At 31.0% G+C, this 17,252-nt stretch overlaps 1 protein-coding gene across 2 annotated transcripts in view; it reads right to left on the reverse strand.

Moving 5' to 3' along the window:
- Window positions 1-17,252, reverse strand: part of LOC148610929 (aromatic-L-amino-acid decarboxylase-like) — a 29,986-nt gene that overhangs the window by 10,214 nt on the left and 2,520 nt on the right. The window contains exons 2-6 of one of the 2 annotated variants that reach the window (XM_088590855.1): window positions 16,072-16,108; window positions 10,737-10,867; window positions 10,348-10,389; window positions 3,615-3,821; window positions 2,784-2,897 (exon numbers count right to left, since the gene is read on the reverse strand). In XM_088590855.1, the coding sequence (XP_088446981.1) occupies window positions 2,784-2,897; window positions 3,615-3,815 (315 nt within the window). In that variant the 5' untranslated portion in view covers window positions 3,816-3,821; window positions 10,348-10,389; window positions 10,737-10,867; window positions 16,072-16,108. Of the gene's footprint in view, window positions 1-2,783; window positions 2,898-3,614; window positions 3,822-10,347; window positions 10,390-10,736; window positions 10,874-16,071; window positions 16,109-17,252 lie in introns of those variants that run through there. The other variant, XM_088590856.1, reaches the window with a different exon arrangement.

The raw sequence follows: 17,252 nt of genomic DNA on the forward strand, positions 1-17,252 counted from the left end.
CACAAATGGCACCAAACGAAAGCTAAGATCTTTCACTTAACAACAGAGTATAAAAAAGTTTCTAACCTTTTGAACAAATGAAATAAAATTCTAAGTTTACCCCATCCCAATAAAAATTGCCTATTAAGAGAACAGTGATCTTAAACGACAATATACACTACATACATATATATTATTATATAACATTACATATTTCATTAGCAATTTTTGATAAATTTCAATGATAAAATCATGTTTTCTGATACAGTATGCTCATTCTCAGAAATATATACGGCAATGAAATCCAACTCATTTCATAAACGTTTTTAGTATATTTCTTTTTTTATATATCAACTTTACAATTTACCATTTGGCACGTGATTTTCTTATTCTTTTTTATTTGAAATTACTCATCATACGCACAATTTCAGATTTTGTAAACTTTTTTAAAAATCCTAAAACTATGATTTTTTTTTTATTGGTGAGCACATTTCAAGGGAAATGATTGAGAAAACATGCTTTATTATCACCACGACCTAATAAATAGCATCTGCATTGGACATTAAATACTTGGAAAAGTCTTAAAACGCATATTCAAATGGAGAACCTATGTCAAAATTCCACAATTAGCAAGAAATTTGTTTCATATTCATTTGTTGATAAGAAAAATATGTTTATCTCCTTAAATGATAATGAAGCATCTCAACCATTTCCAATCTAAATGATAATTTTTACCACATACACCTCAAACCCTTTTCTTTGAACATGAGTATTTTCATTTGTTTATAATGTGACAACATTAAAAAATGTTATATCCACGATATTAATTGGCCTTCTTTTAATAAAACTCACAGAAGTTACTGTTAAAACTATTAAAATAAAAAAACAAAATGAAATGGACCTATATTACACTCATATGAAATAACTTATGAATTGATTAGTCATCTTCATCATTAATTTCCCTCTTTCCAGATACCAACACAAAATCTAAAAACAAAACCTTCAACATCAACAGTCCATGCATTTATTGTATATTACTATCAAAATATCAAGATAGTAATAGCAAAAAAATTCATTTTATATTAATCTAAATACATGTAAATTAAGTACTGATTCATAAATTATTCATGGCCCAACCACAAGCCTTCTGAATGGCATAAAACTAATCTTTGCATCTTTTCTTCAAAGCACACTCTGTATTAGAATATCTAGTCATCCATTTCAAAGACAACACCTTGAAGCAAGTTTGTTTAGGTTACTATGTTACCAAATAATAAAACACCAGTTCAAACATTTGAAAATTTCATTATCAACTGAAAAATTTAATATTGCTTATGAAAAAAAAACTGTCATTCTATAAAGAGGAATTATTAGTTCAGAGTATTCCTCTGCCTTCTGATATTCACACAAACCTTGATATAGCTGTTTGTTAGGCATCATTTCATTATTAACTGAAAATATGCAGACATTGAATTGTATTTAACCATGACACAATGAAAACTAACAGATCAATTCTATATCTAGAACTGTAAAATGTTAAATAAATGTTGCTCTCATCATTTATAAAGGATTTATTGTAATTGTAAATTCTTGCCTCACTACTTTATAATAGTAACTTTTCAAAGGCTTAAAATTAGATGAGATTAAAATGTCCTAACATGTTACAGAAATTCTTTTACCTTTAAGTCTACTGGAATATCCTATGATTCAAATAAGAAGTAAGTGACATAATTTCACATGTCTCATATTCGTCTCTATACATGAACAGAGATCTATTCAAATTGTCTCATTACAACTAACACTATGCATAATTCAGGAAAAGAATTGTCATGACTGATTCACTTTTTCTACAGAAACAGTACTTAAACTTAAAAAGATTGAAAAGTACAAATTGAAATTTCCCATTTTTTATCATCATGCTCCCATTTCAAATAAAATTTTAGCTTTACAGCTGATTGAAAAAGACCAGTTCCAATTTCAAAACAAATTTATGTAGGCTAGTGAGTAACTTTAGAATCAGTCTTTATAAATCTCAGGCAGGAGGTGATTCATGCATGTCAAAAACCCACCCTATTCAATTTTATTTCTTGTTCAGAAACAGTTACTGATCACATAACAAGTCCTAGTTTTTCATTTGGGGGTTGCGCTTTTGAGATAAAAATTATATAGATTGTACATGAAATTGGCACTTTGCAAGAATTATCATTCTTGATTTGGTTTGATTTGGTTGGTTAGAGTTGGAGCTAAATGTATGATATTCTCAATAGTGCAGATCTGAATACAGAAATAATTATCATTATGTGAAAGTATAGCATATGTAGACTTAAAAAGCAATGTTTGTCTGGAGGGGTTTTCTACGCCACGAATCACTTTACCATTGGTGGTGTCTGAATTTTATGTGGACTGGTACTTAAATAGCTATCTAGGTAGAAATCTGCCCTACATTATACCAATGTGTCCTACTTAACTACTTCGGGGGGAGGGGAATATTTTTATATATATATATGAAAACTATGAACCATACATTCATTTGAAAGCTTGAAAATTGAAATTTTTAACATTTCTAACATTTCTTTGTATCTGTGTCATCTTAATTGGAAAACTCACTTTTTACCCAATTCGTCCTTTTCACATTACAGCCTTCACTATTTCTTCAATCCTGTGCTAGCGCTGCAGATATATTTTGGCAAACAGGCAGAAATGTGTTTTAAATACATCAATAATGAACTTTATATAGGTATACAAAAATTCCTCTAAAGAGAGGGAGGGTATGCTGGCCCATGGTCTATAATAGTAAAACAAACCCAAGAGAAGCCAATACACCCAATGGCATCTGACAGAATATCTGCTACAATAGCTGGATAGGAATTTCCTGTAGGAAAGTAGGCATGGAACTGTGGGGAATGCCAGTGTGTTACCTAAAATAGAAAATCATTTGTAATATCTCAATTTTGACAATTCCCTGCAATAAAAGAGGCATGGTATTGTAAGGTGTATACTTCACTTAAGTTTTCTATTTATTAGAGAAATTACCACAGTTCTATAAAATTCCTATTTCAGAATTATATCATGTATATGTAATTAACTTTTGGAAATGTCATTTGCAGTAGTGAATTTAAGGATATAATTTGTGAGAGTTTTATATCAAGTAAATGATGGTTGTAATCAACATCAAACACAGACTAGTGATTAGAACTCAATTATAATAATATCCTACAAAATACATCAGTTAAGTTTTTTTTGACATTTTGTTGAGTTTCAGATAATCAACATTATCTGGCATGATATTTTGTTTTCTGTTGAAATCTGGAAGTTTTCACATCCATGTCAAGATGCAGTTACAAGTAATCTACTAATATTCATTACTGTAATGCAAGTTTTTCTTTATTTTTTTGACAGACAATTTACATTCTAAAAGCAAATAAGTAAAAATAGAATTCATGGTTAGAAACTATGAAGACACTTATGTACAGTAAATATCAACATCATGGGCTATTTATAAACAGATTATCATTGGCACCTTAACTTCTGATTGATTTTGTTGCTTAACTTCATTGTGCCAAAGCAAGAAATTCAATCTCAAGAAGACAACTAATGATAATCTATGAGGGTATCATTTGTTAATTAATTCTCACCCCAGGCATGATAACTCTTTCAATGTCGGCAAATACAGCATCCCAAGACTCTGGTTTCTCTGGTGCCTGGTTGGGCAACAGCTCCTTTATATACCCAGGCCGAACCTGTGGAAAAGGTTTACGGTCTCGAATGTTCTCTAAATAATCAGCAACATAATCAATCATCTGCTTACCCCTTTTTCTGAACTCGTCTGCATCCATGATCTCCTACAAACATATAATGGGTCAGTACATTTTAAACTTTCTTCTTTTTATCTGATAAGCATTCATTTAATCATTGTGTAGGACTATTAAACAGCTGCAAAAAATCACATGGAACAGTGTTCTTTTCAAAGTTTACTGGCATTTAAACCCCAAATAACAAGAGGCTACCAGGAGCCTGAATCGCTCATCTGGTTGAATTTTGTCTTTCAAAGGCAATAAATTTAACAAGGAGTTGTCCAACGATTTTGACTCAAGAGGACTTTGGTAGGACTATCATAAGGATCATTTCAACAATTGAAAGTTTCTTTTAATCTATCATAGTTTTCAAGATATTGACTGAAAACTGTTAAAAAAAGTCTTTTTTCCCCTTTCAAGGGCAATAACTCTTACAAGGAGTCATCTGACAACTTTTATCCCTGAAGACTTTTGTAATCCTAATAATAAGGATCTTTTCAGCTATTAAAAGATTTGCCTAAACCTAACGGTTTTGGAGATATATGCGAAAAACTACAGTCTGACCACTATGTTCTATTTTTAGTAATGGTGGCCATGTTTTTGACAAATCAAAAATCCCCATTTCAGTTCTATGCAGGATACCCCAAGGAACATTCATGCCAAGTTTGGTTTCAATTGGTCAAGTAGTATCAGAGGAAAAGATTTTTTAAAGAAATAACATTAAAAATAGCAAAAGTCCTTGAAAAAGGGCAATAATTACAACATGGCTTAAAGGATTAAAACCAAAATTTGACAAGAAATAGATCTCATCATGCTAAACACTTTTACTTATGTCAAAATTTAGCTAAACCTGATAGTTTTGGAGATATGTGAAAAAATCTGCTGTCTGACACTTATGTTCTATTTTTAGTAACATCAAAAATCCCCACATCAGTACTATGCAGGATACCCCAAAGAACATTTATTTCAAGTTTAGTTTCAATTGGTCCAGTAGTGTCAGAGGAGAAGATTTTTGAAAGAAATAACATTAAAAATAGCAAAAATCATTGAAAAAGGGCAATAATTCCAACATGTCTTAACGGATTAAAACCAAAATTTGACCAGAGATAGATTTTATCATGCTGAACACTTTAACTCTGTCAGAATTTAGCAAAACCTAACGGTTTTGGAGATATATGAAAAAATCTGCTGTCTGACCCCTATGTTCTATTTTTAGTAATGGCGGTCATGTTTTTCGACGAATCAAAAATCTTCATACCAAGCTCTGTGCTGGCTCTAGAAAACCAAACATATATCAGGAAGATTAATATGATGGGCACTAGCACTACAACATTATACATTTGAAGTCAAACACATAAGGGGAAAAAGACAATATGTGCACAGACGCATTAAGTAGAAGACATTATAAAGAAAGCTATCCAGATCAAGATCAACTAGAAGATGGACCAAAACCCAGGAAATTTTTACTATTTCAGAGAGGCAAACAGAAACAACAGAAGTTCATTTCTTTTATGAATAAGGGGAAATTCCAATTTTAGGGGTCTGTCAAAATAAAGCTAATAAAATTGTCAGTGATACAACTAATCTAATTGAATTACAACGTAATTGTCCAGATTTTATGGACATTTACAAATATTTACAAGATAAAAGTTCTATGCAGGATACCCCAAGGAACATTTATACCAAGTTTGGTTCTAATCAGTCAAGTAGTTTCAGAGGAGAAGAGTTTTGTATAATTGTCTATGACGACAACGACGGACGCCAAGTGATGGCAATAGCTCACATGGCCTTTGGCCAGGTGAGCTAAAAATCACATGAAACAGTGTCTTTTCAAAGTTTACTGACATTTAAACAAAAATAAAAATAGCTTTCAAAGGTCAAATTAAAAAGAGCAACAACCACTCTACCACAACAACCACTCTACCAAAAAATAAATATTAAGAATTCTTCAACTATTTAATTTTATCTTCTGATTCATGGATATACATACATCAAAGTAAAATACAAACAAAACCGAGTAAAAAAAGTATGGACCTGCATCACTCTCAAATATCTGTCAGCTCATAAATATATCAATAAATTTGTAAACACTTTCTAAACAAACTCTATTTGAGTTAATTATCTAAAGTTATACCGCTAAAAAAATGTCAAGCTCAACAGGCAAATGTTTTTATGTAATGTTTATTACTTCATAACAGGAGATGTACATCTTACTTGGTATAAATGTTCATAACTACTAAGTCAAGTTTGAAGCACGTACAGAGTAAATTGACAAAAAAATCTAAATTCAGCATGCTAAAAACAATATTCCAGAATAGAAGTCCCACAACTTCAATATATGCATATAAACACTGTGTAAAATTTGAATAATAATAGTTCAATGCTTTTTGAGTTATAGATTGTGTCCACAACATCATGGTTAAGTTTTACATACTAAAAATGTAGGAAAAACATATTAAAAATTTCTTCATAAAAATGTAATAGGAGATGCACATCTTAATATGTATGTAAACACTGTGTAAAGTTTTACTAGATATTTGGTCAAAATTAAAAGACGAACAAGAGGCTCCCAGGAGCCTGAATCGCTCACCTTGTTAAAGTTTGTCTTTCAAGAGCAATAAATTTAACAAGGAGTTGTCCAACGATTTTGACTCAAGAGGACTCTGGTAGGACTATCATAAGGATCATTTCAGTGATAGAAAGTTCCTTCCATCTATTATAGTTTTCAAGATATTGGCTGAAAACTGTAAAAATTTATCTTTCAAAGGCAGTAACTCTTACAAGGAGTCACCTGACAACTTTGATCCCTGAAGGCATTTGAAGGCCTTATAATAAGGGTCATTTCAGCTATAAAAATAATTTCGCTAAACTGAACAGTTTTGGAGACATATGTGAAAAACTACTGACTGAAACCTTTGTTTTATTTTTAGTAATGGCAGCCATGTTTTTTGACAGATCAAAAACCCCAACATCAGTTCTATGCAAGGAACATTCAATTTGGTTCCTATTGGTCAAGTAGTGTCAGAGGAGTAGAGTTTTGAAATTTTTTTAACGATGACGGACGACGACGACGGACACCAAGTGATGGCAATAGCTCACATGGCCTACAGCTAGGTGAGCTAAAAAAGTACATATGCATTATTTTCAACATGCATTCTGAGCCAATTGCATGGTCCCCAACCAGCCAAAGAATGGTACACAAACTTAATTCGTAATACGTTAAAAATTCAATATTGAAAATCAAAGTATAACTAAAACTAAAACATAAATACCATGACTGGATCCCAAATTTTTGTGATTGTATAAATAAGAATAAAGTTCCAAGGAAAGAGTCACAATGGAATGAAGGTAATGTTTTAAGCAAATGTTAAAAGCAGACCATAACCAAAAAAACACAAAAAAAGAACAAGTCAATACCTTTGGGTGAACAACTTACAATTTCTAAGAAGTTGCTAGTTTACTCATGACTCATAACATTTCTTATCATAGAAACAAGAGGCTCCCAGAAGCCTGAGTTGCTCACCTTGTTCAATAGTTTTAAAAAGTTGAATACATGCAAAAACTAAAAATTGTTAAACCTCATTTGCACAGATGATATTTTTCATGATACTGAATATTTTTGCCACAAACATCAATCATCATTCTATTTATGTTAACTGAATAACAGGCCAAAAGTAAAAAATCATAAAAAATGCAATCCCCAGATTTTTCCCAAATTTGCACCAATCAAAGGTCTTTACATACTTGATATATTTTTTTTTTACATTTACATTAATTAACTGCTTTTGTTCTGTTAACAACAGGCAAAAACTGGGGAAGAGGTCAAAATGACACTTGCTGGGGCCTTAACTCCAAAAAGTGACGACAGATTTTTCTGAAATTTACACCAAAAATAGCTATTGAAATGCTGAACATTTTATCAATATACATTAATCATCAATCTGCATTAAGCAAAAACTGAAAAAACCTCAAAAATGACACTTTCAAGGGTAATAACTCCCAAGAAGTGTAAACAGATTTTTCTGAAATTTGCATCTAAGATAGATTTTGAAATACTGATCAATTTATATTAATCATCAATCTGCTTTAGTTTTCTAATAATAGGTAAAAACTGATAAAAACCTCAAAAATGACATTTTCAAAGGCCACAACTCCAAGAAGTGTCAACAGATTTTTCTGAAATTAGCACCTAAGATAGATATTGAAATGCTCAACATTTCATTACAAAAATAAATCTGCTTTTTTCTGAATAGTAGCTTTAATCTTCATTATTCTTCTATAGTTGAGGAAAAAAATGCAAAAGAAGCGCTTTGACCTCCTATGTTCTATTTATAGTAACAATAGCAATGTTTTTTCACCATAGACAAATTTTTAAAAATCAGTTTATGCAGGATACTCTAACAAACAATTATGCCATCTTTTATTAATTTTTGTCACATGGTTTCAGAGAAGAAATTGAAGCAAAAAACTTTGTGCAGTAGAACCTAAGGCACAATCACGCTAAGTTTAATCTAAATCCATTCATAGGAAAATATGTTTGAAAAATTGTTCATGACAATGACAATGACAGACACCAAGTGATGGCAATAGCTCACAAGATCAGTAAATCAATTGTCTTGAATTTTTTCAGGAGGAATAGATTTCTTCAAGCCAAAAATCTTAAGATATTTCAGATTTCTTCTATCTGTTATGGATTTGAGATGTATATAAAAATATACAGTGATACCAACATAGTCTATTTTTAGAAACAGCAGCCATGTCTTTTGGTGAGGGACCATAACGGACACAATTTTTGAGGTAAACATACCAAAAATAATTGTCACCAAGTTTTATCAAATTCTGTTCAGCGGTTTCAGAGGAGAAGATTTTTAAAGAAAAGATAACAACACACAACAACAAGGACTGACACCAAGTGATCACAAAAGCTCAAGTGGCCTTTTAGGTCAGGTGAGCTAAAAAGTGCATCAACCAGTATAATGAATAAGCTAAATCCAAGGACCATAATTCTGCAAATAATATGGTTTTATAGCTGTATGTCAACAATATGGTAAACATCTTAAAGACAATTCAATAGATCTGAACAAAATTTGTACTGCACAGGGAAGCATTGTACCAAATATCAAATAAATATCCGCAAGTATGAAATGTGGAAAACTGTGCATTTGAATTATTTTCTAAATCCAAGGGCCATAATTTAGTAAAAGTTCAATGGACAATAACAAAATTTCTGTAACTTGTCATGATAAAACAATGGTGCAAATATGAAATGGATATCTGCAAGCAAGGTTGGAAAAATTGGAAAACTGATTTGCTGGACTAACAGACAGACAAATGGACAGGCAGATGGATGGAGTGAAAACCAAAATTCCCAAACAGTAGGACTTATTGTAAAAATTTTACAGTAAGAGTCTCATCAAATTTGATGCAGTGGTTTCAGAGTGGTTGCAGAATAGAATATGGTCTCCTTGGTTTACAAATGACATAGTCTATGTTTCACATCAGGAAATCACAAAAGTGATGGGAAAATAACACAGTAGGTGCACAATGGCACCATGTAATAAACTGTGAAGGTTTCATCAAATTCCATACAGTGGTTTCAGAGGAGCTTAGATTAGAATTGGGAGCAGACAAACAGACTGAAAAACAGACTGATGAAAGGATGTACATCATGATCATTATATACTTTCTGCTTTTCGAGCCAGGAGTAAAAAAAGAAAAAGTGTGTGACTCAAAAACAATGTGTGCCTCAAAAACAATCGCCAACCCAGTAGGATAATCAAAGTTTTCTAGTTTGAATGAATATTGATATCTATTTTATTCAAGCCATCCCAATGAATAACTTCAACTGATTTACACAATGGCTGCTGTTATCAAAAACTCAACAATGTCTTATTCTAATGAAGTATTTTTGTCATCCTGACCAATAACATGAAAATGATACAAAGAATAAAACATATAAGTAATTCCACATTTTTTGTCTGGACCAAGAAATTTATTTTATATTTCATTTTACAGCAGTGTATTGATAATTTCAAATGGTCTTAAAAGCACTGAAAAACTGCAAAAATTGTTTCTTATGCATTTAACAAATCATTACTTCTTAAACCACACAATTCATATTCCAAATAAGCTCACTTGACAGTCTTTGAAAATTATTACAATGAAAATATATTTACAGTTATTCCCCTTTGCAAGTATTCTCTTGTATAACATACCCAGTTCATGCCTGGCCCTGTAAGTCCCACCACATATATAACAATTTTCTTTCATTTAAGTCTCTTTGTTCCAGTAAAACTTACTGGTGCTGCAAGATTCTTTTAATAGAACTCAACATTAAAAAGCCAACCACATTCAATTTGAACTGGACCACTATAAATTGGCATGCATTAATTAAAATGTAAAAAATTCACTGTAAATTCAAATGTTAGTAATAAACTAAAAGAGCACAATAAATGTTGTATGTATTTCCCTATAGTCCATTATTGCTGGTCTAACCATGCATTATTGGAAAAACCGACCCATCATGTGCATGCTTGGTAATTATATAATGATTGAAGCAAGTGTGAATTGTTACCAAGGTATATCTTCTTGACCTCTTCTTTGAAAGCCATCTTTTCTATTATGATAATGAACACACCACTTTATTAGTATAATGTAGGGTACTAACACAGTAACATTAAACTTATAAATATTATTATTTGTATTATTACAATTCTATTTTGTTGCAAATTATATGAAAAATGTTAATGAAATAAATTCAAACAAGAATCAAGGTTTCCAATTTAATATGATAAAATAATTGATACTGTACAAACTAATTATTTAACATACAAATCACCAACACTTTTAAGAAATAAAATAAAATTAAAAAAAAAAAGAAAATTGGATTATATTATATTACAGAAATTTACCTTCAGTCACAATATTCTCTGAAACTTATAAAATCAATCAAAAAACATTTACCTTCTGTTCAACGGCTCCCAATCACAGTCAACAGTTAAATGGATATGGTTCTCTTTTAGAATTCATTCATCTCTGTAAATTACCATGTATCTGATCAATATATACCATTTAACCAATCAAGCACACCAACTCTACAAGACAAAACCATTCCACAACATATTAGCACTCAAAGTTGTTTTTAGCAATCCTATAACTGACTTGGGTTCCTATAAAAGTAGGCATCAAATTTATAATCAATGATGGCATTTGTAAATGAATCCTAAAATCAATCTGACAATCTTCATGTCTCTATTCTAGGAATCTGTCCAAACAATTATAATAACCATTATAATAGCCTGTTTGTTTAACAGTTTAACCAAATATCAATATTGTATAATATTGGTGTTAACATGTTCAATAAAACAGATTTATAAAACTTAAATCATAATGAGTGATTATTACATAATAAATAACACCCAGTTTATATCTGTTTACAGTTTTGTAAACAACAAGACCAATATGACACTTCATTTATATTTGGTTTGGTTCACTGTGCGAAAATATCATAGAAAATCATCCTTGAATACATATAAATACACTATGGTCACTATAGCTGATTTTTTTTTAATACGGATATATCTGATTTTAAAGTGAAATGGGAACTAGAAAATACTCATTAAAAAATAATTAAAAAAAAAACAATAATAAAGTTTTCCACAGCATACATCATTTTAAAAAATCAAAACTGAAATTCAACACATATTAAAAAATCAATCACATAACCTAGAGGCTAGCCCCTTCTCTTAAAAGTAAAAATAAGCTGCATATGACAAATGTTCAGCTACCAAAGATCAATGATATTAGAAATTCAATACCATTTACTAATCCTGAAATCAATAGTTTTCATGAATAGAAATTAGCTCAGAGAAGATTTTTGATGGAATATATTCATACAAAGAAAAGATGAGGATAAAGCACAAAAATTGCAAATCTTTTACTCATTTATGAATGCAAAATGTTAATCTACGGATACTGAAATGTCACATTAATAACTCCCTATTCAAGTTATCTGTAAATAGAGAAATGCACAAGACTCTGACCATGGCCGGATCTGTAAATAAGGAATAAGGACTGTTTTTTGTTTATCTAATTAATACATTGATGAAAACTCATTATTCTGAAAACTATGATTTTAAATATAATCCATAGCTTACACTAAAATTGCCAAAAAATCAGAATAAGTTCACATACATAATAATAATAATAATAATAATGGACAAATTATTGGGGTTGGAATAAATAATAAAAACTTACTACACCTACTGAATTCATCATGCTTTTTATTCTTAGCAATAAAAGAATTAGAACTTGATATGTCTATAAATGGGCATACATCAAATAATCAGTGACCTTTACATACAACATGTAGTTATCTCTTCATTTAGATATATTATACCAGTAAATGCTTGATTTCTGACACATGAAATACATTTGTATATCTCAACAAAGAACAGACCACACTTTAAACAGCTTACAACTTTGTAGTTTAATAATGACCTGTACACTTGCAATGAACATATTGCTAGGAAACAAAGAAAATGTTTATTTTGGAACTTCATTGTTATTGCCATAACCCTCAGAATCAATTTCAGGATGATTTTGGTCATATTGAACCTTGTGGCACAATTTCATAGAAATTGTTATACTAATAGTATATAGGTCAATCTTATAAAATGCTTGCTTCTAGTCTCATTGTTGTCCCTTTTTTAACGATATAAACAAAAAATCAATCAAAACCTTTCTTTTGTGCTATAGAACTTTTTGATAAAGTTTTTAAACACAATGATCATCTAAAAGTCAAATTTGCACAAAAAATAAGTGACTTTGGATGACAAAAACACATACATATACAATAAAGATGACTCAAACAACAACACAGACAACGCCATATGATCATACAACTGCAAAAATATACAGTCTTTCTATGTCTTGTTTCGTTTTCACCTTTAATTTATTTTTATGTCACTTGAGTATGTATGGGCAACTCTTTTGCTGTACCTGTGTACAATGATGTTCGGGGCCAGCTGCAGCCAGGTGTGAGGGTTTCATCATTCATTGATGACAAATGGGTGGCCTTGGGCAGACATCTTCATCCTGGTGGGATTATTGTCTCTTTCACATATTCACCTCTTTATAAACATTGATAACTAATAGCTTTGTTAGGTTTAAAGCAATTCAAATAAGGTCTGTTCTTAGGACAGGAGTGAAATGTATATTAAATGCTTTGCAGGACACAACTTAATACTACAGCAGAGGTCAAACCTTGAACACTTGGGACATGTATGGGCACAACATTCATACTTTATACATAGTCCTGTCAAAATAAAATTTAACAGAAAATTAACTGCAACAAGAAATGTTATATTCAATTCTATAGCACTAGAAAACTAGAGGCTCTAGAAAGCCTGAATCGCTTCCTGGTCAAAAATAGTCTTTGTAGCTTTCTAAAGCTGGATTCTTGACCTTACCATACTATTGTCATAAGAATCATTTAATCAATACAGAGCATCATAGATATCAACCCAGTTTTCATATTATAAAATAAATCTCCAATTGTCATTTCTTCTTTTCAACGGCAATAACTCCAACATTGAGCAACTTATCTTTATGAAAATTTCAGCATACATGTAGGTTGGTCTCACCTTGCTGATCAATATACTCCCTAGAAAATTAGGCTAAACCCTTTGGTTTTCAAGTTATTTCAACACGTCCTCAGTTTTTATTAGTGGTGGTCATGTTTCGACAGATAAAATATTGTTAAGGAAATCCTAACAAACATTCATGCAATGTCTGGTTACAATCCATCCTACAAGTTGTCTAAGGGGAGATTTTTATTTAAAAATCCAAGACCCATAACTCATTCATTTGTCAACAGATCTTTCTGAAAATTTTGCATTCATGTACATGAAGGTAATCCCATCAAGCTGAACAATTTTAATCCCTACCAGATTTTAGATAACTCAAATGTTTTTGAGTTATTTGCATAATCCTTGAATTTGACCCCTATGGTCTATTTTTAGAAAAGGTGGCCATGTTTTTCAAATGATCGAAAATCCATACTCACAGATTGTTAAACATATTTTAAAATAATATTCATGCAAAGTTTTGCTTCAATCAATCCAGTAGTTTCAGAGAAGATTTTCAAAGTTAGAAATGTATTATTGGGAAAAAAATCCATTTCAGGACCCATAACTCATTCATTCATCAACAGATCTTTCTGAAAATTACGGCATAGGTCCATACCATGATGCTGAACAATTTCACCCTTACCAGATTTTAGATAACTGTTTTTGAGTTATTCGCATAATTCTTGAATTTTGACCCCTATGGTCTATTTTTAGAAAGGGTGGCCATGTTTTTCACATGATCAAAAATCCATACTCACAGATGGTTAAAAATATTCTAAAATAATATTTATGCAAAGTTTTGCTTTAATCCATCCATCCAGTAGTTTCAGAGGAGAAAATTTTCAAAGTTTGAAATGTATTTTTGGGGAAAAAATCCATTTCAGGACCCATAACTCATTCATTCATCAGCGGATCTTTCTGAAAATTACGACATTTTCACCCTTACCAGATTATAGCTAAACCAAACTGTTTTTTGAGTTATTGGCATAATTCTGAAATTTGACCCATATGGTCTATTTTCAGTAACAATGCCATATTTTTTTGCAAGATCAGAAATCCCCACGCACAGATTGTTAAACAAGTTCTACATAACATTCATGCAAAGTTTTGTTTCAATTCATCCAGTAGTTTCAGAGAAGATTTTCAAAGTTGAAAATTTAAAATTTGGGAAAAAGTTCCACTTCAGAACCCATAACTCATTCATTCGTCAACAGATCTTTCTGAAAAATTTCATCATAGGTCCATCCCATCATGCTGAAAAACTTTACCCCAGTAACCAACTTCAAACATATTTACAAATTTTGTTCCGTTTTATATTTTTCACAAATTTTTTAATCTGTACAAAAGTTAATTTGCATTTATATTCAAAAACTATTTTAACTGATTATTTATCCTACACTATAATTATACTAGAAAAAAAAAATTTCCCCTAAAGAAAATAATTTCCATGATGAACATAAGATTTTCCAAAACAAGACACTTTTCATCAATTTGAATTTTCCTGCCTATTTTATTTACTTAAAATCACTAATCTTCATTTCCTATTTATCAATTATAAATTACAATCTAATTAAAATTAGATTGTTACTTCTGTTCGTACGAGACCCGGCAGGATGGTCAAGAACGTTAAAAAAAAACCTCCCTCAATTAGATTGTAATAAAATATTAATAATTAATGCTTAGCATGTTTAATGTATCTTAAATTCCCCAAATGAATTTTACTACATGTAATATTTTAAAAAGTTGGCAGGTACTGGTATGTACAAAATATCTTTCAAGGCCTCAAATCTTCAGTTGAATTTGAATACTAGACCTGAATTTTATTTTGCAGAAATAATAGAATATTATTAGCCCAACAGTAGTCACAAACATATTTACTGGTTATAAAAGAGGTATTGAATGATATAAAAAGAATTACATTTGGACTACATTTTGGTGTAGAGTTGAGAAATAGTAAGGAAGTTCCAGGCATGGATGAGTATTTTGATACTGAAGAATAAAAAAATCACAAAAATTGGCTAAAATTTGGAATAATTTTTTTTCCTCAAAATATTAAAAATCCCTCCTTTTTGGTAAAAAAATGATTGGTGCCTTAGCCATCCATAACCTAAGGGTGCTGTTATTGTGCCCAAGAAGATTATTAAAGTGCACCCACACATTTCTCAATAAACGAATGTATGACTGAACTCAAGTCATGTGGCTTAAGGACTTCAGTTTAAGCAAGCCACTTGGGGGAATGTAGAGAATACATGTAGAGTTATCATTTAGTAGAATGAACTCTCATTTGAAGCAGTCACTTCGAAATGGCCGGGTGGAAAATGACGAAGTAAAAAGTTAATTTAAAATCGATGCTGGAATGGCTGAGCGATCCAAAATTTCCTATAGACGATGATTATACTTTGTCTTCTTAAACTTCAGTTACAACTCTACAATGGTGGCATAAATAAATATATTCCCAATTAACAATGAATAAATAAGAGCTGTCCCAAAATTCAATACTCTTCATTTAGTGGTAAGGGTTATGCCCCAAACTGATGCAGTAAAAAAGTCTACTAAAAAAACAAAACTCAAATTATTTCAAAATTTGTATACAAAAAGGAACAGATATGGTATTACCCAACAAATGCACCATCATAAAACCTTTATAAAAATAGCAAATTTATACTTACAGAGATCACCAAAAGGTCTTCAATGAGTATAAACACACTGAAAGAAATTATAAAATAATGAAATAAATATTTCTATTTTTTTTGTTTGTTAAAGAGTAATCAAGGGAACCAAGGTTATAGCGGTAATCAAAAGAATGTAATCCAGGGACAAAGACTAGACATGGAAAACAGACATACACAACAAAGAACATAAAGTAACTAAAATCATACATACAAAGTAACAAAAGTAAATGAGCAACTCGGACTCCACTAAAAACTGGGAGCATGGACCAGGTGCACCGGTAGGGTAAGCGTCCTCTGTTTTTTTCTAGAAACACCCGCCGAGTTGCTCATAAAAAGTCAAGTCCAGGGTAGACAAACAAGGAAAAGAAAACTATGACCCGTTGAATAAATCAGTTACAGAAAGTCTGCATAGTTTCGGCAAGCTCTGGCATAGCGTATGAGTTGTGATATGAACACTCCATATGCAGGAGCCGAAGGGATGTTGCCACAGATGAAAGGAAAGTTGACAATTCTGAATGAAAAGTCATCACGTTTGTCATAAAGTTTGGTCAATAGTTTTCCTTTACCATTGATTTCTAAGTGTAGGTCAAGATATGAGGCAGACAAAAAATTGTTTCAACAAAGTTAAAACTAATGATTAATAGTGATACAGATATAAACAATACCAGTCTTTTTTAAATGATTGAAGTGCTAGAAATATGGACATTTATATTGAAAAGAGGAGACAACTCAGAAAAAAATAAGGTCTCACTATTCACTTCAAACGTTTCCATTACTTTACATGTTAAACAAGTAATTTTCAAAGATTGACTGTGAATTCCCATGACAAATAACATCTTAAAGTTGCATACCATTGCGAAGCATGGAAAATAAGGCTCTCAAAATCATTATGCTAATGGTACGATGATCATAGAAATTCTTCACAAAATTTACTTGAATAAATAATACATGTACTGAAAATCCACATTTTTACCTTTTCTGCTAACTGACAGCATGGAGGCAAATTACACATGTAAACAATATTCATACACTTTTGTAGTAAATTACAAATATGATTTTAAGGTACACATTATCAGCTTTATTTTGACTACCTTTGATCAGAATACAAACAATTAATGCACTTACAATGCATATTTCTAGGTTCAGTGTGTTTTAGTACTGCATAGGGGTGTGGCCAT

The sequence above is a fragment of the Perna viridis genome, chromosome 7 (genome assembly GCF_037379345.1).
Source record: "Perna viridis isolate PV_CMFRI_1.1 ecotype Kerala chromosome 7, ASM3737934v1, whole genome shotgun sequence".
Lineage (NCBI taxonomy): Eukaryota > Metazoa > Mollusca > Bivalvia > Mytilida > Mytilidae > Perna > Perna viridis.